The 24,650-nt window shown below is 43.8% G+C and overlaps 1 protein-coding gene across 9 annotated transcripts in view; it reads right to left on the bottom strand.

Moving 5' to 3' along the window:
- The window catches only part of LOC143171870 (CUGBP Elav-like family member 4), a 708,415-nt gene that overhangs the window by 66,167 nt on the left and 617,598 nt on the right, over nucleotides 1–24,650 (bottom strand). For all 9 annotated transcript variants that reach the window (XM_076360989.1, XM_076360994.1, XM_076360991.1 and 6 more), the window contains exon 6: nucleotides 8,568–8,711. In XM_076360989.1, the coding sequence (XP_076217104.1) occupies nucleotides 8,568–8,711 (144 nt within the window). The remainder of the gene's footprint in view (nucleotides 1–8,567; nucleotides 8,712–24,650) is intronic.

The raw sequence follows: 24,650 nt of genomic DNA, 5'->3' as shown, positions 1-24,650 counted from the left end.
CCTTCTTGGAGATGGGCGTCACATTGGCAAGCCTTCAGTCATCCGGGACCTCCCCCGTTAACCAGGACTGCTGATAAATGATGGAGAGTGGCTTGGCGAGCTCCTCCGCCAGCTCCCTCAGCACTCTCGGGTGGATCCCATCCAGCCCCATAGACTTGTGAGCATCCAGGTGGCGTAGCAGGTCGTTGACTGCTTCCTCTTGGATTATGGGGGGTTCATCCTGCTCGCTGTCCTTGTCTTTATAGATTTGTTCCCTCTTTCCTCCAGCCTAACCTTTACTGTTGCTCAAATATTTATCTTCTGAGGAGACCAGGAGATGCTACCAAACTGCTTCATGCCCATGGACAGCACCTCACGAGCTGTGAGCCTGCTCTCCCTATCCCAAGGTTTGAGAACCGATGGGGCAGCCTGAGACGCACTGGTAAGGCCATCCAAAGCATGGGAAGGGGTGTTAGTGATGGCTGGTCAACAGAGAGAGGGAGAGAGAGAGATGGGAGGATTTATCTCACACACCTTTTTGCTACTTCAAGTTGAGGTGGCTAAACTTCAGCCAGCTCTGTCATCAACGGATGGATAGGCACCTCCACGGGCTTATCCATCCTATCCTAACACGGGAGATTAAGATAAAATACAGCAAAGAAAGAGTGAAGTTTTGCAGCACAGCTACACCAAAGCAAGAGCTTGCTGATGCACAGATCCCTCTCCACATCTTGCCGCTACATTTGCAGCACAACAGATGCACACCTGACACTGCCGAGCACAAGCTCAGGAACAACACCAGCAAAGCATTAACCATACAGTACAAACACGGTGCTTACTGCCAGTTTCCCTCCCAGAACTGAGTCACTGTCATTCTATTGGCATGGGGTGAGGACACGTGGCCATAGATGGGATTGGGAATGGGACAGCTGCCTCTGGCATGAGGTAGCTGTTAGATGGCATGGTCGTGCAACTGCAGTCAAGGAAAGGAAATATTTTTCCTTTTCCTAGAGGAGAAACAGATGCATGAAGAGATAAAAGTGACTTTCTCAAGGACAAAAACTCCTGCTAGAAATAGAAAAAGGATGCTACAGCCTGCCTTCCCCAGCCCCCAAAGGAAATACATGTAGAACTGAAGAAGGCGAAGAGGAGAAAGAAGGATTATTTCTGATGTGCTTTTTTTTTGAAATAGCATGATCATTTCCCTTGGAGAGGATTACTCTGAAGTATCTTATGACCTTCTCATTTTTTCAGTGTTATTTTCTACCCTTGTCTCTGAACCACGTTTTTTTTTTTACTTTTCATATTCTTCATTCACTAATAATAAAAGTAATAACAGCATCCCACGCTTCCCATCGCTAATGATCTATACAAACACTTAGCTAATTAAGCCTCATGGTATCCCTGTGATAGAAAGGTGTAAGTAAGGTGATCAATCAAGCAGTAACAGGACTCATGTTTGGTAAAATCACAGAACTGACAACTTCACCTCTCTTTTACCTGGCTGGCCACTGGGAAATAAAAGCAAAAATATCTCCCAAGCCTTCAAACAAATAGAAGATATTCTCAAAAAAAATCAGAATGGTCCTTCAGACATTTTTTAATGTCTTTTTGGAAACAGAAATTTCTGCTTTGAAAATAAAATTTAAATTTAATTAATATTTCAAAAAGCCTAAACAAATGTGCAAGACCTGGATTCATGTGTCTTTCCAAAGCCTTGGATTTCTAACTTCCCGAGAACTGTGGGGGAAAAATGAATACCTAAAAAAAAGTATATAGAGCCCAAATCTGAGTGTTCATTATTTCTGAACTACCAGGGAGCTGATAATCAGAAATACGGTATTAGCCCTGCTACAAAGTATTATGGCTTCAAAATAGCTTCCTCTTCTGGAATGGATCAGAACAAGTGATTTGCATAACAGGTATTATTTACCAAATATACTGTCCCATTTTGGTCATTTAAACATTATAACTATTATATGCAGAAGATAGGTAGTCTCTATTCAGTAAATTTTCCATTATTTCATAGGGCTAGCTGAATTTTTTTAAGCATCTTTCCAAAATAATTTCACAGTATGAATTGAAAAAATATTGGAAGAAGCATTTCTTCCCTTCAGCACTACCTCAGATCATTTAGCAGAAATATCCTTTCATCTCCACTGGAGCTGGGACAGGGAGCTGGGGGGGGGGGAACCTAGGCTTTTATGGTCAGCATGGTAGTCACTGCTGCCCTAACTTCCCAAGGTGACGACTTCTGATGATGACTGAGATCTATGCTGTGCTGGATATTCCCAGATTTGTTGCAGTTACTGTGTGCAGTTCAGGAGCTGCAGCCATTTGTAATTTTTCAGAGTGAGGAGAGCTGAGATTTACTGATGGGAAAGGACTTGCTCCAAGCTGGAGAGCAAATGTTACCATTGCCCATGTTGCCCCTGTCCCTATGTATCTGTTTTTACTCACTAACTCTATGCCTGTCCCCTGCTGCATGACGCAATCAGTCCCATAGCTGGAATTTGGCCAAGAGACTGTGGCTAACAGTACCACCCCATTTTTTTATTCAAAATTGATTTATGCAAATTGTAATTTATACAGTATCTGTCACTTTCCAAGGCTCCTTCCTTTGTTCTTGCTTTGCTCTTCTGCATTTTACCATCTTCCCAACCCTTTTCGAGCTTTGCACATTTCCTTTTCTGCATGGTGGTGCAGCAGTGACATGGGACAGCCGCTAACTACTTGCCACTTTCTTCACAGAAAGACGACCTGCAGGAACTTTTGCCACTGTTGCTTATTTGGGCCAGAACTATACTACCACCATTCATAGTCTAGTTTGATTTTTACTGCTCATGATTTTGGGCTTGGCCACCCCACTGCTTACCGGGGTCTAAGAAGCTGTGGTGTGCTGCTCTGAGCTGGAGAGTGTGCCTGCAGGTTCGTTCTCAACTGGCAGCAAATCAAAGGTGGTGCGACCTAGCATCAGTCTCTTTCTCTCCAGGCTGAGTTCAGATCTATACCTCAATCTGGCCTTAACTGAGCCTGCAGAAACAGCTATAAATACCCAGCTGATGTGGATCCACAGTAACGTGACAACAGAAAGGCCTGCTGCCCTATACGTGCGTGAACTAAAATACACTTAGAATCATAGAATCATAGAATCATTGAGGTTGGAAAAGACCTCTAAGATCATCGAGTCCAACCGTCGACCCAACACCACCATGCCCACTAAACCATGTCCCTAAGTGCCTCATCTACTCGTCTTTTAAATACCTCCAGGGATGGGGACTCCACCACTTCCCTGGGCAGCCTGTTCCAATGTTTCACCACTCTTTCAGTAAAGAAATTTTTCCTTACATCCAATCTAAACCTCCCCTGGCACAACTTGAGGCCATTTCCTCTCGTCCTATCGCTAGTTACTTGGGAGAAGAGACCGACACCCACCTCGCTACAACCTCCTTTCAGGTAGTTGTAGAGAGCGATGAGGTCTCCCCTCAGCCTCCTTTTCTCCAGGCTAAACAGTCCCAGTTCCCTCAGCCGCTCCTCATAAGACTTGTTCTCCAGACCCCTCACCAGCCTCATTGCCCTTCTCTGGACACGCTCCAGCACCTCAACGTCCTTCTTGTAGTGAGGGACCCAAAACTGAACACAGTATTCGAGGTGCGGCCTCACCAGGGCCGAGTACAGGGGCACGATCACTTCCCTACTCCTGCTGGCCACACTATTTCTGACACAGGCCAGGATGCCATTGGCCTTCTTGGCCGCCTGGGCACACTGCCGGCTCATGTTCAGCCGGCTGTCGACCAGCACCCCCAGGTCCTTTTCCGACAGGCAGCTTTCCAGCCACTCTTCCCCAAGCCTGTAGCGCTGCATGGGGTTGTTGTGGCCGAAGTGCAGGACCCGGCACTTGGCCTTGTTGAACCTCATACAATTGGTCTGGGCCCATCGATCCAGCCTGTCCAGGTCCCTCTGCAGAGCCTTCCTACCCTCAAGCAGATCAACACTCCCGCCCAACTTGGTGTCGTCTGCAAACTTACTGAGGGTGCACTCAATCCCCTCATCCAGATCATTGATATAGGTATTAAACAAGACCGGCCCCAGTACTGAGCCCTGGGGAACACCGCTCGTGACCGGCCGCCAACTTGCCCGTAAAAGCTGAAGTTAAATGAATATGGAAAGATATTGCTGAAAAGAAAAAAAAAAAAAACTAAAGCAATCAAAAAAAAAAAACCTGAAACAAATTTGTATAGGGGCTCTGGGAGCTTCAGGGAACCATGAAACCTGACTTGCCTTAAGTTGCATACAAAAGATGTGAGGTGGGTTTGATACGACTATCTGTGTCACTGAAACAGAGTTACTGCCAAGCTTTGGTCTGCTTACAAGTGGCACATGAGGAGGGGAGGCAAAAGCACACACAGAGGAGAACCCCCTTTGCTTCCTTATTTTTTACTTCTGGATCTGAGGCTGTATGGCTGCTGAACCCAAGGACTAATTGCTTAGCCAACGTGAAGCCATCGCTGCTATCAAGGTTAAAGTTGCTTAAGCTGACGTTAAGTGGCTTGGCAGCGACCAGCAGCAGGGAGTGACTGGTGACATGGCCATTTTCTGAATTGCAAAGGAGGTAACTTAAAGAGGAGCTAGGGCCCAAAGCAGTCCTGGTGGCAACACTAACGACTATCAGTCAAACACTGATGGACTGAGACCCTCGTTGCCTCTCCCCAGTGCGGTGCTGCTGGATTTGCAAATCCACAGCCGCGCACTAATCCCTCAAACAGCTGCACCGTGTGGGTTTCTGCTGCACTGGCCACCTTGATGCATGAAGACTTTTTTTGCAGGAATTTATCAAGTCCTGGTGATGTGCATGATGCCTCTCTGGGAGAGTTTAACCCCAGTCAGCAACTAAGCACCACACAGCCGCTCGCTCACCCTCCCCCCCCGCCCCAGTGGGATGGGGAAGAGAATCGGAAGAGCAAAACTAAGAAAACTCGTGCGTTGCAATAAGAACAGTTTAATACTTGAAATAAAATAATAACAATAAATTGTAATGGAAAGTAAAACAAGAAGGGAGGGACGACAAAACCCAGGAAGAAAAAAAAAACAAACCCCAAAAACAAGAGGTGATGCAACCACTCACCACCGATGCCCAGCCAGTCCCCGAGCAGTGATCGCTGCCCCCTGGCCAACTCCCCCCCAGCTTATATACTGAGCATGACATCATATGGTATGGAGTATCCCTTTGGCCAGTTGGGGTCAGCTGTCCTGGCTCTGCCCCCTCCCAGCTTCTTGTGCACCTCCAGCCTTCTCAGTCGGTAGAGCATGGGAAGCTGAAAAGTCCTTGACTAGTGTAAGCACTACTTAGCAACAACTAAAACATTGGTGTGTTATCAACATTATTCCTATCCTAAATCCAAAACGCAGCACTATGCCAGCTAGTAGGAAGAAAATTAACTCTATCTCAGCTGAAACCAGGACAGGAAGATTCAGCAAGAAACCGCTGCCTAGGGGACTTGGCAAGTTCCTCCATGGGGATAGACCATTAGAAACTATTGATTAATTAACTCTCATGGCATTGCTTGGGAGCTTTTACATGGAGACATCAGTCAAGCTTGGACTGCAATGGGATAGCTGGGAGAACAGGTTACGAGTACAAATCAGAGCACCCAGTGTCTCATGCTAGTCCTGGCCCTTACTTACTGCACTGAGGCAGTTCTTAAACTTGTGTTATCATCATAACCCTCTGTGAAAAATCCATGGAGAAACAGCACGAGAGAGCCATGTCCCTGAGGAAGAAGGGAAAAAAATAAATAAATCTGATCATCAGCTTTACTTGTACATGGGGAAATGAGATGGGGAGGTCAAATGATTCACCCAATGTCACACGAGTTGCTGGTGGCAGTGGCATCAGCTGTCACTGCTGTCCTGCTTTTGCGTTTTCACCGTTTCACTTTCCCTCTTCTTCACTTGCCTTAGCTCTTCAACTTCAGTTTAGGCTGAATAAAACTGCCCCCCTTTCCCTCTCTCCCTATCGAGCCCTCCATCACCCACTGGCATTTATGAGGTGCCAATCACCCTGATATCTAAGAGCCAGCAGTCCAAGATGGATTATTCAGGACCAAGGGACTGTCACACAGTCTCGGAGGTCCCTTCTTCACTTTTGTGTGAGACTCTGAAATGAAGCTGATGGGGAGAGACACAGATAGGGAGGCTGATTGAGAGATAGCATTTGAGCATGCTCTGGGTGTACAGGCACCGCACGGAAATGTGATCCCATCATTTAGAGAGCTCTGAAGTCCCCAGGGTAATTGGTGTCACCAGCTTGTCATATCCAATAGGTCAAGATCTAAAACTTATTCTTTCCCCCTTATTAGTGTATTCACCAGAAAAAAAAAGACGATGGGTCCAATTCTGCTTTCACAGAAATCAATAGGAAAATTATTCATTGGTTTCAAGTGGAGCAGGAGCAGACCCAGGAATTGTTTTCACTCTTTCTTCAGCGATAAATCCTCACTCAGGTACCTACCCTCATAATGTCCTGTATTAGCTGGTGAGAAATAGATGGAGGGAACTTTTGTGGTGTAAAGGTACAGACTGCATCCTCTTTTATATCACTATAAATGTAGGCTGACAATTAGAAAAATTACTCTAGATTAAAAATGATATGAGAAGATTTTTTGGACCAGAGCATCAGGACAGTGGTGTCTTTACCACCTCTCCAGCTGCCTGATCAATGCCTGTAGCATAACACTGGATCCACATCTCCTGCCTGACAAGTTCTGCAAATGTTTGTCCCCCAACTGCCCCTGGACTGCCTCCTGTTAATTCCTCTGGTACATTGGGGCACAGACGCTGCACCCCCCCCGCCAGGCTGCTGGCCACTGACCTGGGCTCAGCTGTGATTTACTGTCTCTTTCTCCTCTTCCTGCAGCCTTCCCTGGCAATGAGGATAGTTAAACACAGCCAGGCTGGGGAGGGGACCGCTCTTCTATCACTTGAGGAGGGAAGCAGGGGACAAAGGAAGAGGCAAAGATTGTCTTTGACTGGGAATAGAAATGAAGAAAGCAAAATGGAAGAAAAAAATTAATTTTTCTAGTGGGGAGAGAATAAAAAAAGTCTGGAATAGCACCAGGGGGTACAGCTGGGAGGAGAGGGGGGGACTTCTGTGGCACTCTAGAGCACATCCTCATGACTCTACATGGCTCATGCAAGGGGGTAGGCTGGATTTTACCAAGTGTTCAATGAGGCATGCGACACTCAGTGGCGGACAGAAATTTCTAGGCCCTCAAGTTAAAAAAAAAAAAAAAAATGTAGATGTGATGGGAAATCCATGGTGCCAATGCATGAGAAGGAAATAGGCAGGGAAGAAAGCAGAGCCTTGCGGTCAATGTGCTGGAGGGAGTATGGTACACGGCAGTGTGATTCCTGAGTTGAACCTGTATTACCTAAGGTAAGGCATTCGGTCTCTCTCATTCAGGAAGATGTTACTCTGGAAAATGGGATTAATGGTACTTCCCTCCTGTATACAAATCTAGCATAGAGTACAAGAGGGCCACATTTTATTGCCAAATGGGTGAAGCACCTAGATGCACTGTCATTGCCTGTAAATGTTCCTGTTTCATCTGCTCCAGAGAAGGCAGCCAAAGTCACCTGGCAGTATTGTGGCTGCTTGCTGCAGGGATCTCCTCTACCTTCCTCTGAAATATCTGGCAGAGACCAAGTTACCTGAATCTGATCTTGTCTTGCATGTCCTTGTTAATTGTAGCCTAAGGAAAAGTAGTTTTGCCAGAGGCATCCATTTCAGGGTTTCGTCAGAAGCCCAGCTCCCTGTACAGTCACACTGTCTCAGGAGCCCAGGGTCCAGGTTTGGTATGTAAGTAGGATACCCGAAGTTAGACAGTGCAACACTGCTTTAAATAGCTGCTGCATTTTCCCAGTGTGCTTAAATCATACTGCTTTGGGAAGCCAGGACTGTATGTGTGCATATGTCTGCTTCTCCAGTTTAGTATTATCTACCATGCTTTTAAGAATCTAAAAGCACTTCTCTCAACAGCTGCCATTTTATCCTGTGGTCACTCCAAAGGTACCCACAATGATGCATGGTGCAGCAGGGGCCTGGCCAAATAGAGCAGAGCGCCATCTCCCCCATTCAGCTCAGTCTGCATGGCCTGGTAGCAGAGGAGGGACAGAAAGGTATTTGTGCTCTCACAAACTTTTGGCACCAGATGGTGCTGACATGGGACAGAGAACTAGGATAAGATGAATTCAGGTCTATTTTTATCCAAATCCTCAAAGGCTAGTTGTGTTTGGATTTGACAGCAATGGCTTAGACCCCATAGGAAGTGTCTTGCATGGGTGCAGACATGATCACGTTTTGGTTACTTGCTAGACGCATGTGTTGCACCTCTGAGGCTTGCCTGGGAGATGCCCTCACCTACCCCAGATGGCATGGCTCAGTTTGCTCCCATCATGTAACTGATTTAACAGAGAAATCACTGGTTCCTCCTCTGGTCATTTGTTCCTCTGCTCACATGTGCTTTTGTGTCATTCTAGCTGCTATTCCTGTTCCCGTGAACATGCATAGAGCCAGTGTCTATACTTACTGCCTGTGCATAGGCACCATACGCTCCAAACTGGATGGCCATGGGGTTGAACATGCCAATTTGTCCTGCCATTTGCTGCATGCGTCTCATTGTACGCTCCTTGTCTGTATCTGCAAACTTCACCACCAGGCTTGAAGAAGCTCCCTGCAGGACAGGAAACAAAAGGAGACATATGAGGGAATTAGGCAGGTACACACTGGCTCATGCAATGCATACATCTAACACAGATTTGGTAGCGTGGGATCCAGGTGATGCTGATTTTTTTTTCCCACGCAATCTCTCAGGCCTTTTGAATTGGATCTTTGCAAGAGGCTGAGATCATCAGGAAGGAAGGAAAGCACCCTGGAGGGTGAATGACTGAGGCCAGCAGCCCTGTTCCTAGTTTCATCCAAAATGCAAACTTCCAGGCTGTCATTAATGTTTTCACTGCAAAAGTTGTTGCCTTATTCTTTCAACATATAGAAAACCTTCTGGCCCAGCAGGTTGTCCTCATCAGAGGACAAAGAGCTGGACTCAGTACAGCAAAATGTAGGAGCTTTTGCTGGATGAATGTGGTCGGATTTGTGAACCGACTTATTTTGATGGAATGTGTTAGCTCTGTGCATGCCAGACCCCCTGAGCTGGATCACCCTTTCACACTGCCTTGTCTTGTAACTCCCATGTCCAGTGAGAAATCCGTGCCCAGCCTTGGAGACAGGATTCAGTATGCTGAGCAGAGTGTACGTCTCATCACAAAGCAGCATCTCTTCAGCACTGGGGAGCAAAAATAGTGCCTGACGGACATGAGTTTCCTCTCCATGAACAGTAGGAAATAGAGGCTACCAGAAAACAGCCCACATTTAGTGTTACACTTTCCTGGAAAACTTTACAATGTTTGGGCTATGTCTGCAGTCAACACTGGTGCAGAACTAGAGATGATCATCAGAGCTGGCTGCAGAAGTCTGTGAAAAATATAGAGCTTTTGGGAATGAAAGAAATCCTTCTCCTCCCCAAAATGAGATGAAAGGTCCGTAACTGTGATTCTTAAATTTCTGATAGGAGGAAAAGATGGGAAGAAATAGATCTGCTTAGGAAGGAAGGCACTGATATTTTTTCGGCTGGCTCCAAGGACGTCCTAACTTCATGGGTTGGTTGATTCCCCACAGTGCGATCTCCTGGGGGAACAGCGGTGCAAGGGAGGGGGATCCGGCAGCAGCCCCTGACAGCAGGCAGACAGTTGCCTCGGGAGCTGGGCTGCCACCGAGCCTGGGGAGATGGGCAGGTGAGCTGTCAGGAGACTGACAAAGAGCAGCTAAAATCATCACGCTCCCATGGTATGCTTCCCTTTTGACACACTGGTATTCGTTGATGGAAATACAGTCAGTGGGGAAATTGCCAGCTCAGCCTCTGGCTGTGACAGTAGAGGAAGACCAGCTCTGTGCCAGAGGAGCTGGGCTGTTGCGGGGACCTCATTTTTCTAGCAGAGGTGGGATTGCCTGGGATTGTACAAGGGGAGTGTTATTAACTGGCTTACACACACCCCTGTGTACCTGTAACCAGAAAAAAATAGTCTCGGTGAAAGCAGAGTTGCTCTGCTACAATTTGGGAATAGCCTAGTAAACTACAACTATGGACATACATATATATATATAAAAGTCCAAGCTATGCGTATTCAGTAGCCTCTCCAGATGCTCAGTTATGAATAAAGACTTGAGGAATTAACATGCTAAAAAAACCCCAATCTAAGGCCACACAATGAGCGATGTTCCCCTGGATTAGCAGCCTGTTCTGGGAGGAAGTGATTTTCATTGGCAAAGGATCTTTCTTTTTGACCTGTTAGTCTCTCTTTAATAAATCTATAACCCACTCAAACAATGTGGTGAAGAGCAAGAGGTTGAAAGAAGTTCTTCAGGAAAACAAAGGTATGGAGAGATGAATGCTCTATTCAAGGGTGGAGAGCAGTCTTCAGAAGTTATTATAAGACCAAAACAGAAAGGAGGGGGAAGAAAAAAAAAAATCTAGCCAAAATTCCCCTGCATTTCTGGTCAAAGCTGGGCGACTTTCATTTTTTTTAAATCACATCATGTAGTTATTGATCCTTCCCCAAATCACACTCTTAATTGCAGCTCATTGACAAATGAATAATTTAATGCCTACATTTCCTGCTAATTATCACCTGGACCAGTCCTTATTTAGTTTTCAACACTCATTCAATTAATCCTGATCCAAGAGAATTTTTGGTAAACTGAATCTAATGATTTATACCTATTTGCAGCTGTATTGGAGGGAGGCACTCGTCCACAGCAGATTGGGCTGTTCAGAGCTGCTGTCATGATTTGCAGAGCAGAGGCTGCAGCATGGTGGGCACAATGCAGCATGGAGGATTTTGAAACTGAATAAGGTGAATGAGTATTCACCTCTGCAAATTGGTTTTGAAGATGTGACTTGCTCTAGTTAACAGGACAGAGAAGTGTAAATAAGTTGTTGTCTTTCTTTCCTCCCTTCCTCCCTTCCTCCCTTCCCCTGGAAGTCTTTGGGCCAGAGAACTGCCTCAGGAAATTGCTGATGCCTCACACTATTGAAAACCCAGCTATTATTATTATTGATGGCATAATGAAAACATGGGTAACCTCCACATGAAGTCCTTGCCCCTGGAGTGTTCTTCCCTCCTGATGTGAGTCATAGTGACTACACAGCAGCCCTTTCACCCAATGGGATCTAAGACTGCCTCTTATGAGATTTTTTTTCTGGCTTGCCTGTCACAGCAGGACTTTGGGCCTCTTTGAACATCACTATTGTATACACAGGGCAGAAAGGCCATTGGCAAATAGAAGCAAGTTAGAGCACACACTACAAAGAAAGAGGAGAAAAAAGGAGGGTTGTGGTTTTTTTTTAAGAGTGCTCTGCAATGAGATGCGCATGTAAGCAGTTAAAGATATGTAGCCAGTAGACATGCTGCAGTGCTCTTGAATATGAAGAGTGATGTTGGGACTGATGATTTCTGTATGTGTTTCCTCATGTGCAGCCCTTTCACATGGCCCAAAGGAAATCAGGCAGTAAACTCTATCAGATTAGAGAACGCAGGATTTTTAGCAGAAGAGCCACACAGTGCTGTTCATCTATAGCAGCACAAGACTACTTTCTACTCCAGTGACTCCTACTAATCCACTGGATAACATCAGAAATGCCCCAGAATGGGCCAGATTTTCCATGGGGTAAAAACTGCAGAGCCCTTCATCTGGACTATTTATTGTTTCCACAAGCAGTTAAACCATGGTGTAAATCGGCCGTTGTCTGCTGACAAAGGCAAAGGTCCTATCTGCTAGGTCATTTATTAGTAATACATAATCTCCTTCTTTCTCTCTCCAGGTGTTGGACTGGACCTTATATTTCGCCAGCCCCCCCCCAAGAGAGTTACAGTGAGTAAGTCAATAATGTTTGAAATGTACTTTGAGATCTGTGTGTTAATTCTGCATTTTACTGAGGGAAGGACCTGTTTATTTTATTATATTTGCTTGTATATTATATTATTTTATTAGGATATATTATACCCTGCAGATCCATAGTCAAAAGACACTATCATGAAAGTGAGCATTCCTGCTGGCGCCTCTGCAATAGGCTACGTGGAATTGGAATTTATCTCCTTTCCCATCAAAGCAACCTCCTTTTTCAAATGCTTTGATATCTACTGATGAAAAGAATAATATAAGGGCTAAGTATTATTATGCCTTCCCTCTTCTCTCTTGGGCCAGCAAGTCTACTTAATATGACTATCTTGCTTCCCGTCTCCCCCCCCCCCCGTGTGTGGTAATGAATTGCTCCCCTTAGTCAGCAGAGTCAGATGCTCTCTAGGCTGGCGGGGCGAGGGAAAAGATGGAAGAAAAAAAAAAAATCACTCTGTGCCACACTCACTTTGTAATCCCTAATCAGAGTCCTCTGTGGGAAAAACTAATTTCGCAGCCTGTCTTGACATGTGAAATAAAGCCATTCTTGAAAACAGGAGCTTTACAGGTCACTTGTGAAATTTCATATTCAACTAAAAATAAAATATCCATCCATTGATATTTCATTTAAAGGCAAAGGAAAACAAATCTTTTGCCTGGTTGTTGGGACTGTTTCCCATTAGTTAAGGCCTTCCAAATGGAGTGTTTTTACAAATTAAGCAAAAGCTTTTCAGGAGACCAAATAATACTCCACAGCATCAGGGAAAATTGCTTCTCCCTAGAACAATACTCATAGGAAAAATTTTGTGAAGGTATTTCCTTGCAGACTATATGCCTGAATTTTCTTTTCCTGTCAGCCCTATAAGTCTCTGACTCAGTAGGTTACCGATCTCTACAGATGGTTAGACATCTTTTTCTTGCAAAACTGATGAATTTGGGCCTAATTCACCAAAGCCATTAAATCATGTTTCACTTTAAGCTTAGTGAATGTCCTACTGGAGGTAAGCATACACCTAAGTACCTTACTGCAATAGTGTCTCTCATACAGGTGGACTTTTATATCTTGGTTAGCTCAAATGGAGCCAGTTAAAAGTTCTGGGCCAAAAATATTAGAAAAAAGGCTTCTTACATTAAAGTTCCAGTGACTAAAGCTCTTGAGTATAAGAGATCTGAATGTGCAGATCCTATTAAGTACCTTCCAAAATGTCAGCCATGCACACTAGCTAAGATGCTTAACTGAATAGGTGCTGCTGGATACTTCTAATTTGGGCAATCAGAATACCTTCCTAAGTGTCACCATGTGAATGTGGTTGCTTTTGTTGGAAATTTTGCCTTAGTACTCCCTTTGCAACTAACTGCAAAGCAGAGCTGGGAGGATGCTGACCTTCAGCAAGCCATTCAGGGTAGTCTTTCCACACAAGGATTCTTGACATTAGGGCCTGAAAGCTAAAGGAGGATTTCTTTGCTTTGGGCTCTGTCAGATCAGGCCATTTGTTATGATGCCTCCTAAGTTTGCAAACAAAACCAGTTGTTTTTTTCTTTTTTTTTTAAATGCCTGTGTAGCTCTACTGAAAATAGGGCTGCTGAATTAGCCAGTGGGGGCTTGACCCCAACCTGGAATTTTAGACAAGCAAAAAAGAAACTACTGTCCAATTAAAACTGTAGAGCAGAGGGAATTTTAACTAGGTAGAAATGTAATTACCCATGCTGGAAGATGGCTAGAAGACCAGGACTAACATCCCTCCCCTCTTGTGAAATAGGCTATGTTTTTCTGTACTCAGGGCTTCAATCTCATGTCTCATCTGAAAGATGAGTAGGACGGCAGTCACTAGGAGCAATTTCCACTGTACAGTCCTGTGAGCTGGTTTTAGACACACTTGAGACAAGAGTGACAGAGACGGAGTGGGGAAAGGAGGCATTCATCCAGGGCTGGAGTGGCAGACCCTTTGATAATGCTGCTCCCTTGGTAGAGGGGATTCTTCATGTAATGTCTAAGCAGAGAGAGTTGCTGCAGCTACTTCCCTTCACAAGTCTCCGGAGCTATAATTTATTTGGAGTGGAAGCTTGATTTAGGTTTTACTTGCCCATACACTACTTAGCAGGTGTCTCTCTGAGCTAAAGTTATTCCTTTCCACAGGGCAACAGAATCATTGACTCCTGCTGGCACTGTACCCAATTCTAATTAGAAAGAACTTGATATATAACCTGGGTATTAGTATGCCCCTCAAATCAAAGCCAGATATCCAAACAACCTAAACTTCAAAGCAGGGTTCTTCAAGCAGCTTAGTCTATGGATGATAAAAGTCCTCACAGAGTCATTCATTTTCCTTAATGCACTATGAAGTGGAAAGTGTTGTTATACCAGCAGACTGGAAATTCTTACCCACTATTTAGGAATATGAAAGCAATAAATAATTCTTTTTTGTCTATTTGAAAAAAAACTTATAATCCAGAATTCAAAAGAAAATGTTATAGGTTTCCCTTTTCCAATAAGAGTAACATGGTTTGGAAGATAAGGTATGTTTAGTTCTGTATTTACTAAAAATATACTTTCCCTGAAAATATTCTTACAGCAACAAATGATGACTTGGTGTAATTTTTTTAATAAATTATTACTATTAAGAAAATGTTTGGTAGTTGCACCATAGAGCCCCATGAAAGCTAGTATCTGAATGATCTCTCCTTCTAGCTAAATAGGCAAGGATGAAAATAAGAGAAGTGGAATAATTCCGGAGCCATAAAGTGAATTTTCAATTGTCACAGCGAGGCAGCATCACAACCAGGTATGGAGCCCCTGATGCTTTGGGACTCTGCTCACATGAGCTCCACTCTTCCCTGGCAGTTCAGGATGAGGACAAGAACAGCCTAAGATGACTTCGAAAGAAAGAGCTGTTGAGGAAGGGCTGGCAAACTGGGCAGATACATTTCAACTGTGCATGTGACATAAAAGAACATTTCAGTGGCACTGAGTTGCAAACACGCTGCGCATGACTGGGCATCCGAGATCACTGTCATGCTGTATGACTCTAGGCTATCATGGTGTAAAGCATGTTGCTTGACTGGGATAGTAAGAAGTACTTGCATTTTTGCAGCACACTTAAAACTGAAGACCTCCAAGCACTGTACAACCACAGGGTCATTAACTGATAAATGATTCTGCTTGCAGGGAGTATCACCCAGTATGGTGAAAGAGGTGGTCAACTGAAGCTATGAGATGGTGTAAACTCAGTGAAGCTCTGCTGGTGTTGGTGGAACAAGAAGTTCATTTATGGTGAAGGATCTGCCCTTACTGCATTCCTCTCCACCGAGACTGCTGGGTGAGACTTCACAACCACTATTCCTGTGAGTACCACGCAGACCTTTGGGATGGGAAGTGAAGCATATTCCCCTACCTGATTTCACTTGCCAGGGGACACCTGAGGCAAAGACATTGGTGTCTGGTAGGATGCTTTGCATTTGTGAATTTGTGCAAACTTCAACTGAGGGTCTTCTATGAAAGTTATTGTTTTCATCTAAATACATCTTTGCCCTTTAAAATTTCATTTTGATCTTTGCAAAACCCATTTGGGTATTAGCTACTGAATCACTTAATGCCGACTATATTTTGGATAGGGATAGCAACCTACCAATTACTAAGGTCTTTCTGTTTTCCTTACAAGGATGTGTGTTATTAATCCAGACCACACACCTGAGCAGGGCTGGGAAGGAGTGGATTAAAGGGAAACAAGCAGAAGCATCCAGAGTGATTTAATGTTGATCCAGAGCCCACTTAAATCAAAGGGAATATCCCACTGATGTAAATGAGGTTTGGAGCAAAAGAAAGACGAAGGGGGGGGGGGGGGGGGAGAAAGAACACACACACACACCCCCCAAGCAAGCAAAGCAGTAAAGACATAACGCTGACATCTTCATTTCTCTCTGCAGTGGGAAGAGCGTGTCCTTATTAGACGAAGGTGGTGATGCCTGGTGGAGCTCCATCCAATAGGCTGGGAACACCCCTGCCGGGCAGGGAGCGTTTCATGCCTCCCAGGCTGGAGGCTTATCAATGTCTCTGATAACCCAGAAAGATCAGTGCTTGCGAATTATTTTAGCCCCCACAAGTCCTAATCTCATCCAGATGAGACAAGTGTTGAGTGCAGCGAGCCTCACGGGCTGCTGCCAACACCAGGACTTGAGCGATGCTCGGCGGTAGCACAGTCCCGCTCCCGCTTTGCCCTGGCCGCCTCCACAGCTATTGATTTAGTTCCCAACTCCCTTGGACCCATAAAGAGATGGTATGGTGCAAATTAAATCCCTTTGTCTAGAGTGAGGCCATGTGGCTCATGAGCAGTTCTCACTCTCATCCTATTTGGAGACAATGAATGCTGTGGTTCGGAGGGAGCGAGGAAGCCTGGGAAAGACAGCAAGTGAAGCCTGTCACGTCCCACGGCTCTCTTCGTTGTCATGCCAGATGCCTGGGTGGCTACAGAGATGTGACTAGAGAAGTAAAGGCCATCTTTGGCACCAGTGTGATTCATACCCCCTGTCAGGCAGCCAGGCTGCCTGGATTTCTATTCTAGGACCCAGAAACGTGATTTATTAGTTCATTTATGGAACAAGGGGAAGGCAGGGAACACGATTTTATGATTTTATTTTTTTCTAGAAAGACTTAAGGGAAATTATAGTAACACTGGGAAACTGCTGGCCTAAAGGTTGTAGAATCAGCTGCCTTGGTGGCAGCAATGGGGTGGGATGGTCCATGGACCTTAGTCCCCCTCCAGCCAGACTCCCCAACCCAAAGGAAAGTGAGGCTGAGCTATCAAGACCTATTGGATTTTGATGGACTGCAAATTAACATCTAGCTATTACACCTCCATTGCTTCTTTCATCCCAAAAGACAACACATGACTTTATAAATGGTGTTTAGGTAGCATATTCAGAAAAATCATTCATCATTGGAAGGAGGGCCAGGCCTGCTGCTAGTGAGTTATAAATGGGTTCCTAATGTTTTTTGGTTTTTTTAATAGAATGAATGGGTGTGCTGTGTCTTGCCCTGAGTTAAACAAGGCAGTCTATGTGTAACACAAAGACATTGCATGGAGTGCATGTTCTGTAGAGAGCAGAAGATCAACCGTGAAGAGAAAAAAAATGGGTCTGAGTTAGCATCTCCATTCTCTTCCATCCTCCAACATCAACACTGTAAAATGAGGGCTCAGCCTTCTGCATTAATTTGAGCAGATGGACTTGCATTGATGATACTGCGCTCTGCCCTAGACTTTGTGACTTTGGGCAAGTAACTTTAGGGCAAATTCAGCTGCGAGGCATGAAGGGCACTTAGATGCTAGACTCTCATCAACTTTCACTTGGAATTACCTTTGAAACCCCCCCTTTATGTTTCTGTGTTCATGTAAAACTAAAGTCTAATGACTTTCCCATTTCCTATTTGCCCTGACAGCCTGAGGGGATCAGAAACTCTCTATCTCTCTACTGACTGTCACAAGGCGGCTTTTATTAACTGAGGATTTGAGCCCATGCTGGAATCTAAATGAGAGTAAATTTTGTTGGTTAATTGATGCTCTGAATCATGGACTGTTTAATTGTTTGTATTATGGATTTGTCTAAGGTTCTGTTTATGTTACCTGGATATTTTGAAGACACCATTGGGAAGTGAGATGGTGGACTGATGGCTTCAAGTTTGACCTTCTTAATTCTATGTTTTCGAGATTTAAGTAAATATTAAGATTTAGATGCTCAAGTATCCACTGGTTATTACTTCCTGGGACCAGGAACAAGAATTGCTGTGACTTTGGCTACGAAGTGGCTAAATGTACTGATTAATTGTGTATAAGATCAGTTCTTTCCCAGACATTGTATTGTTGCTTCTTTTGCTAAGCTCTTGTGTCTTATCCCTTAGAGGGACATTCAGATGACCTAATTTTGGTTAACTATTGGGGCCATTTTGGGTATCTATTCTAAACCATCAATTACTTAAGACAGAGAGATGTCTGTCTGACGGGCTAGTCTCTCTCTCTCTCTCTCTCCATCAACTGTAAGAGAAGTGTAGATGCCAAGATTACAGATGACCCCCGATGTTACTTTGATCAACACTTTGATGTAATTCAGCCGGGTCAACTCTGGCCTTTAGTTGGTAAGCTGCTGAGTGTGGGAACTTTCGTGCAAGAGGTTTCTATGGTGCTTAGCACACAGCAATGCCATGTAAGACCAACAATAACCACATTTCCAACAGCAGTAGTCTGAGAGGAAAGCTGCTAGAGCTTCTAAGAGATTGAAGAGCACGTTCCTGTTGAGGTGAGACCTGCAAACACGAACATGTGGCTGTACATACCCGGCTCACAGATTTGGCTGACTTCCTAAAGATGTGTCTTGCTGGAAGTGGAATATGCTACAAGTTTTGTGCTGCAGTTGAACCCACCCAACTTTGTGGAAATGACAAACCCTCCTTCTGAGCACTAAAGGCTGCCATGAGCCTGAAGGGAGAAGGGGAGTGTGCAGGTGGACATGTGTGCTTATTTGCAAAGAAGGGAGAAGAGACGAGGAAAGTTTATCCTATGACTGAAATGATCCAATTTGAAGCAAGTCCCTCATGGGAAGAGCTGTGACAGAGGCTGCTCTGTTCCTGTTCATTTTCACAGTGCAGCTGTCAGCAGCTATGTAAATAGTACTCTGCGAAGACAACACTTCGTATCCACACATCAACCATTCAATTAACAGAAGAAGGAAATAAAGTGCACCACAGCCTTCTATCATGGCTTTGACGCTCCCAGCAATTTATGAAAGTGTACACAAATCGAACTACAAGCTCTACTGCTTCCCATTTACATGGAGCTCCTCAAGTTCAGAACTGTTTATATCAAAATAATTGTTAAAAATACCTCAGCTGATCTACAGCATTATGCCCCCCCCCCCCGGAGCTGCCATGCTGCTCCTCCCAGGGAGGTTCTGCCAACTCAGTGCTTTAGTGCCAGTGTGCAGTCATAACAGCTGCTTCCCTGCTGCTCTGCAAGCAAGGCGCCCGGGCTATAACTTCATCATGGCCATGAAGGCCTATTTTCCTTCTTTCCTCCACCTGCTCAGAGCTCCTTCTGCAGACTCTCACTGCTTTCCCTTCCACCCCTAATTCACCTAAATATTTCTCTGCTGTGTTGACAGGGGGTGAGAACATCTGCTCGGCCAGTTTCCGTAATGGGACTGTGTCTGAAGGAAACTTTACAGTGCTTTGCAAAGTTGTAACTGTACCATAGGAATGCAGAGCAATAATAATAGCAGTCATAAAAGCGAGCCGGGGTTGGTTTCTTTGATGGGGTGCCTGAGCAGCCAAAGCCAGAAAGATGGGAACCGGTGCCCTGTTTGCCATGAGTTTGAAAGAGGGCCACTGCACATGATGTACTGAAAATGACACTTGTTTCTTGGGGCAATTTTTGATAATGTCATATTTAAGTCACTCTCACTTGTTAAACAGGAGAAAAATTCCTCCAGCTTAATTAATGGCAAAAAATCTCTTACGATATGAGAGGGTAGATAGTATATTGTATAAGGCAAGAAGAGAATCCCTTCTTCTGACCATTAATTTTGTTTGGCTGGGAATTTCGGTGCTATGGGTGGAATTCAAAAGAACATGGTTGGCGGAGGCTGAAAGTCAACCTTGTTCAAGGTGTTGTGTCATTCATATTTTCTTGATTAATAAAAATATATTAAATACAACAATTAGAGATCTAATCAGTCTGTCACCTAACAACACTGAGCAATAATTACATAATTTGATATAGGTGGTTCCCGAGCAGAGATTTGAATTGTTTTTATCATTTGTGTTGATAAGAGTTGCACAGAAAAATCTTGAAATGAAAGCTCCCAAGTTAACAAAGTTTCAGGTTGCAGTACTTTCTTTTTTTTTTAATTTCTCCTAAGTTGAATCTTTCTCTGAAAGGCAGACATCTGTTCAGTGCTTGTATCCAAGTCTCACATTTTCCTTTCTTTTCACAAAACCAAGGATTCCATCTGAAAAGTAATTTTCAGAGAAGATATTCAGCCAGGCATAGATAGACTTGGGATGCTATTGCCTGGACGCAGAAGAAATCCTGTTGTTTGACCAAGGTGATGCAGACTTCTCTAGTAAAACAAAAGAGGACTTGGCCTGTGTGGTGGGGAGGTCTTAATGACCTTAAATTTTATTAATTAAAGATATAGAATAAACGTGGTGCTGACAATTAGTGTGTTAGGCAAGTTTACAGTACACCCTAACGGATCAGGAGTCAGAGGACTCAGATGTGGGATGTCTGGTTTCTGAATCCCAAATTGCTTTAGTTGGGCAGCAAACACCCAGAACAGGATTCAGTTCCCCTTGCATTGGAGATGAGGTTAGGTGTCCACTCTAAGCTGCACAGTCAGTCGGGAGGTGGATGCCTCCATGGCTCAGTCAAGCAATTTTAAACTATGTCTCTGAGCTATGTGGGAGGAATCAGCATCAGACAAGAAACCAAGTGAACAGCTTTAATATCTGACTTGTAGGTGGCTAATGTCAGCTGGTATAGAGTCACCCTAGATCTTTAGCTCCAGCAAGATTACTGTGGCAGCGACAAGTGCAGCAGAAGGATTTCAGGGTGGCAAGAGTGTATCACTGGTGAGCAAAGGCAATTGTAGACTCTGAGACTGCAGGAAGCAAGTGTTTTTAGCTTTTGTTTTTAAACGGTATGGGTCCTTTTTCATTCTAAGTTGCACTTCAGGTGAAGAATCACTATTTTGGAACTGGCAAACCATAGGAATCCAACACCTAAAATTAGCTAAAAAGCACACTTCTATTTGGGTTTTTGTTTGACAGGTTTCAAAATCTATTTCTGTAAAATAAAATTCCTTCAGAGGTATCTGTTTCTCTCTATTGATTATAATAGAAACTTAGATGACAAACACTTAGATGATAACCTCAGACATAGTTCCTTAGCTTCTGGATGTCTCAAATTAGGTGAGACAAGTCCCACTTCAGGTATTCAGTCTAATGCTGTTATGGAGATCTCCACTATAATTAATGAAAGGGACAGGCATGCCCAGAAAGTGATTTAACCCATCCTAGCACAGATAAATAAAGGGAAGAATGCACAAATCTCTAGAAATGTCTCTCTCTCCCCTTTCTGTAGGAAACCTAGAGGATGTTTAGAATAGATTACAAACTTTTAGACTGTTAAAGCTAAATCAAATGAATCACACTCTTCACTTCTTCTCACCTCTATGCAGAAAATGTAGATAACAGTACTGTTTTACCTCTTCCAGGAATTAATAACAAAAGAAATTCTGAGGTGCCACGGTGGGCGAGATGGTGAAAAAGGTGCAACAGTAGTATAGTTTTTAACCCCGTGTACTTTCTGGGCAGGATAAAGGCTGCTGCGATTTAGCTGTGTGTGATGAAGTGTGGAGGAGACTTTATTCTGTGTGGGTGGATGGACAAGGCCATATCTTAGATGTGTTGTGCAGAACGACTCTTCAACATTTGGCTGTCGCCTGGATATGAAGACATGGAGAGAAGGAGAAAACCAAGCTGAAGATGATGCCTAGGTAGGAACATGAATGACAGATAGGATGACAATGTTGTCCACAGTGATTGAGAATGGAGGCAGAGGAGAGAGGAGACAGGGTTTGGGAGGAAAAGTTCAAGAGCTGTGTTTTATGCATATTGAGCTTGATCTGACAGCTAGACATCCAGTAGGAGATGGTGGAAAGACAGGCCAAGGTTTTAGTTTGGACAGGAGTCAGTCCTGCAGTAGAGAGGTTAGATCTGCAAGCTGTCACTATAGAAGTAGTAGCTGAATTTGTGTTGGTGGATAAGGCTGCTAGGGACACAGCTTGGATGAGGAAGGGAAGAGAATCAAGTGAAGTGACTTGTTTATGCCCCCATATGGATGGGGAAGAAAGACAGGAGGGGACAGAGTAACCAAAGCTAAAAGTACAGGGCATAGAATTGTTATAAATACATTATAAATACATGTAAAAGTACATGAAAATTATGATCTTTCGTAAAGGAGGACATGGAGGTCAAGTAAAACTATGGTAAAGCTGATGAGTTGATAGGCAATATGATTTAAATAGACCCCAAAAAGCTCTCTTGGCAAGTAGATACAGAAAGAACTTTGGGCCTGCTCAAAAGTAAGGGATTTTGGGAAAGTTATTTCTAAAAGCAATTGATTGTGTGAAAATTGGAAAGCTGTAGACCCTTAGGAGAAACAAATGCCTTGCATAGAGAAGTGGGCTTGTGACGGATGGTGGTCAGGCACCTGTCCAAGGAAAGGTTAATAAAAAAAAAAAAAGGAAAAAAACTTTCATAAAAGAAAGTTGCCTTTTGAAACTATTAGGCAACATATGTTGTGTGAACAGGAAGTCACAGTAGAGCAATAATCCTGACAGCTGTGGAGAAACAGGAGTCTGCCGCAGGAACGAATGGCTCGAGACCTGACAAGAACGATGATGGATGCCCCGTTGGTAGTACACGAGGACAAGGCAAGAGACGTTTAAATTGGCTGAACCACAGGAACAACTTTGAGTTGGCATCGCAGCCGGACAAATGAGGCCAGTCCTAATGGTGAGAGAAATGGGAGGGGGGACTGAAGGAAGATGGCAGCAATGCAGCCCTCCTTTCCAAGGACGAGGGCTACATCGCTATCTCACCACGAGGTGGCTGCATTTGTCTGTGAACATCCAAGCCCTGAAAGAAGCTGCACACCCTGAAGCACCATGAAAATGAGAATGGGAACAGAGATCACTTGCAGGATTTGGCCCACCTCATTCAAAGCGCCTTAAGCATTTTGAGTCCCTGTGGGAAACACAGTGTGTGCTCCATGTCTTGATCAAGTGGCGGTCACTCGACGGGTCCTCACTAGTCTGCTTAGCTATGGTAACTGCCCATGTGCCTGCTTGTAGCTCATGGGAGATGCAAGGCAATGCCACATAACTTAGCTTATAATGAAGAGGATGAAATTAATAATTTTCTACTTGTTTTTCCTGTGAACTAAGAGTAGGTATGTGGACTGTTGCTGAGGTTCAGTCAATTCATGGCAACTTGTCAAGCCATGGAAACTCGATTGTGAATCTGGGATGTGCATCTAGTAAGGGTTAAACTATGATGCTTTTTCAGATGCCCAGATTTGGTTATTTGAGAACATTTCTAGAACGGGTATTTGAGTCAAATAAGTCAACAGGAAAAATGGTCCCATAAAAAACTGACCGATGAAACGGCCAAATTCTTGATTGTTTTGCACATCCTAAATTCAGTTGACGTTAGCAGGATGGGACGGAAATTTGCTCCCAAGTGGTCAAGAGATGAGTATTTTTTCTTATCTAAAGTGAGCTGGAAATAGGAAGGATAAGGGCTGGGGAAGGATAAGGGTATTTTGGATATAGTAGACCTAGATAAAATCTTCAACTCTCCTTGGTTTTTTTTCTGTTTTCTCCCATCTTTCTCTCACCTCTGTCACCTGAGTTTGCTAGCTTTTTGGGACAGGAACTGACTTTTTATTACACCTTTTTGTGGTACCACACCCTGTGGAACTGAAATTCCTGATGTCAGTTTACACACGTTATCACTTTGGATCAAAGTTTGAAAGAAAGTCATTAAAAGTACCTCTTTGACCTGTCTCAGGAAAGATGCCCATAATATTTCACTATGGGATGTCAGCATCAAGCCCAGCATCTGGTTTTGTTAGAAGGAATCTTTTAGGAAGAGACTCCTAAAAGTATTGTAATAGTTCAAAAAATTGAGACTCCCATCTGTAAGGAGATGTTTTTCAATAGTGCTGCTGGTAAACATGTACTATTTTTAATCTGATTTGTGTAAGATGGGGTTCCAAAAAATGAGATCTTGATGATTTGTTACTTTTAGAAACCTTTTCCCCTATAACGAATTTTCTGTTTTCATCCCTGATAAGACCTAGAGACAATCTGCCAGGCCCACCTGAAACTTATTTGGATAAATTAATGAATTTACATTAGAGTCTCTTACCGAAAGAGAGATTTTATACTCTTAAGAATACTTTATTGAGCTTCCTGCATCCTTTCCAAGTTGTCGGCATGCTTCTTAGCCTTTCATGATTTACACTGTGAATAATTAGTAATAAAAATAATATACTATTATAATAAACTTTAGATTGTCTTTCCTTGCTGACAGTGGAATGCCTTACATTCTTCTGGGTCTGTGTGATGGTGTATAAATATCACTTTGCATAGAAAATACATTTCCATTTCTACTTTCCTGAACTATCAGGCTTGAAATCCCATATTACTAGACATTTATCCAAGTGGAATGATCGCTCAAATGTTTCCTGGAAGATTCAGTAGTTGGTCTGACTGTCTTTCAAAAGTTGGATGCAGGGGACCACATTTATGCCTAGGTAGGCACTTTTGTAATAGCAGTGAGAGGTGCCCATCACTGTGTGATTTGTCTCTAGCTTCTAGTGCCATCATGTGAACGTGCTGCTCTCTGTTGAATGCTGGCAAAAAGTTCTTTATCCTTCACCTAGAGGCAAGGACTCTTTGGGGGGGGAAAGCAAAGAAGCCCTTAGACACAAGTTTCTGCTTGATTCATCCCTCTGAAACTTGAAAGGTTACACTCATGGTAAGTTTGACCCAATGTTTTTGGCATCTGTGAGCTATATGTCTTTTTTTCATGTCATCAAAACTGCTG

The sequence above is a fragment of the Aptenodytes patagonicus genome, chromosome W, assembly GCF_965638725.1.
Source record: "Aptenodytes patagonicus chromosome W, bAptPat1.pri.cur, whole genome shotgun sequence".
NCBI lineage: Eukaryota > Metazoa > Chordata > Aves > Sphenisciformes > Spheniscidae > Aptenodytes > Aptenodytes patagonicus.
The sequence above is the reverse complement of the archived record's forward strand: the minus strand, read 5'-3'. Positions and strand labels throughout refer to the sequence as shown.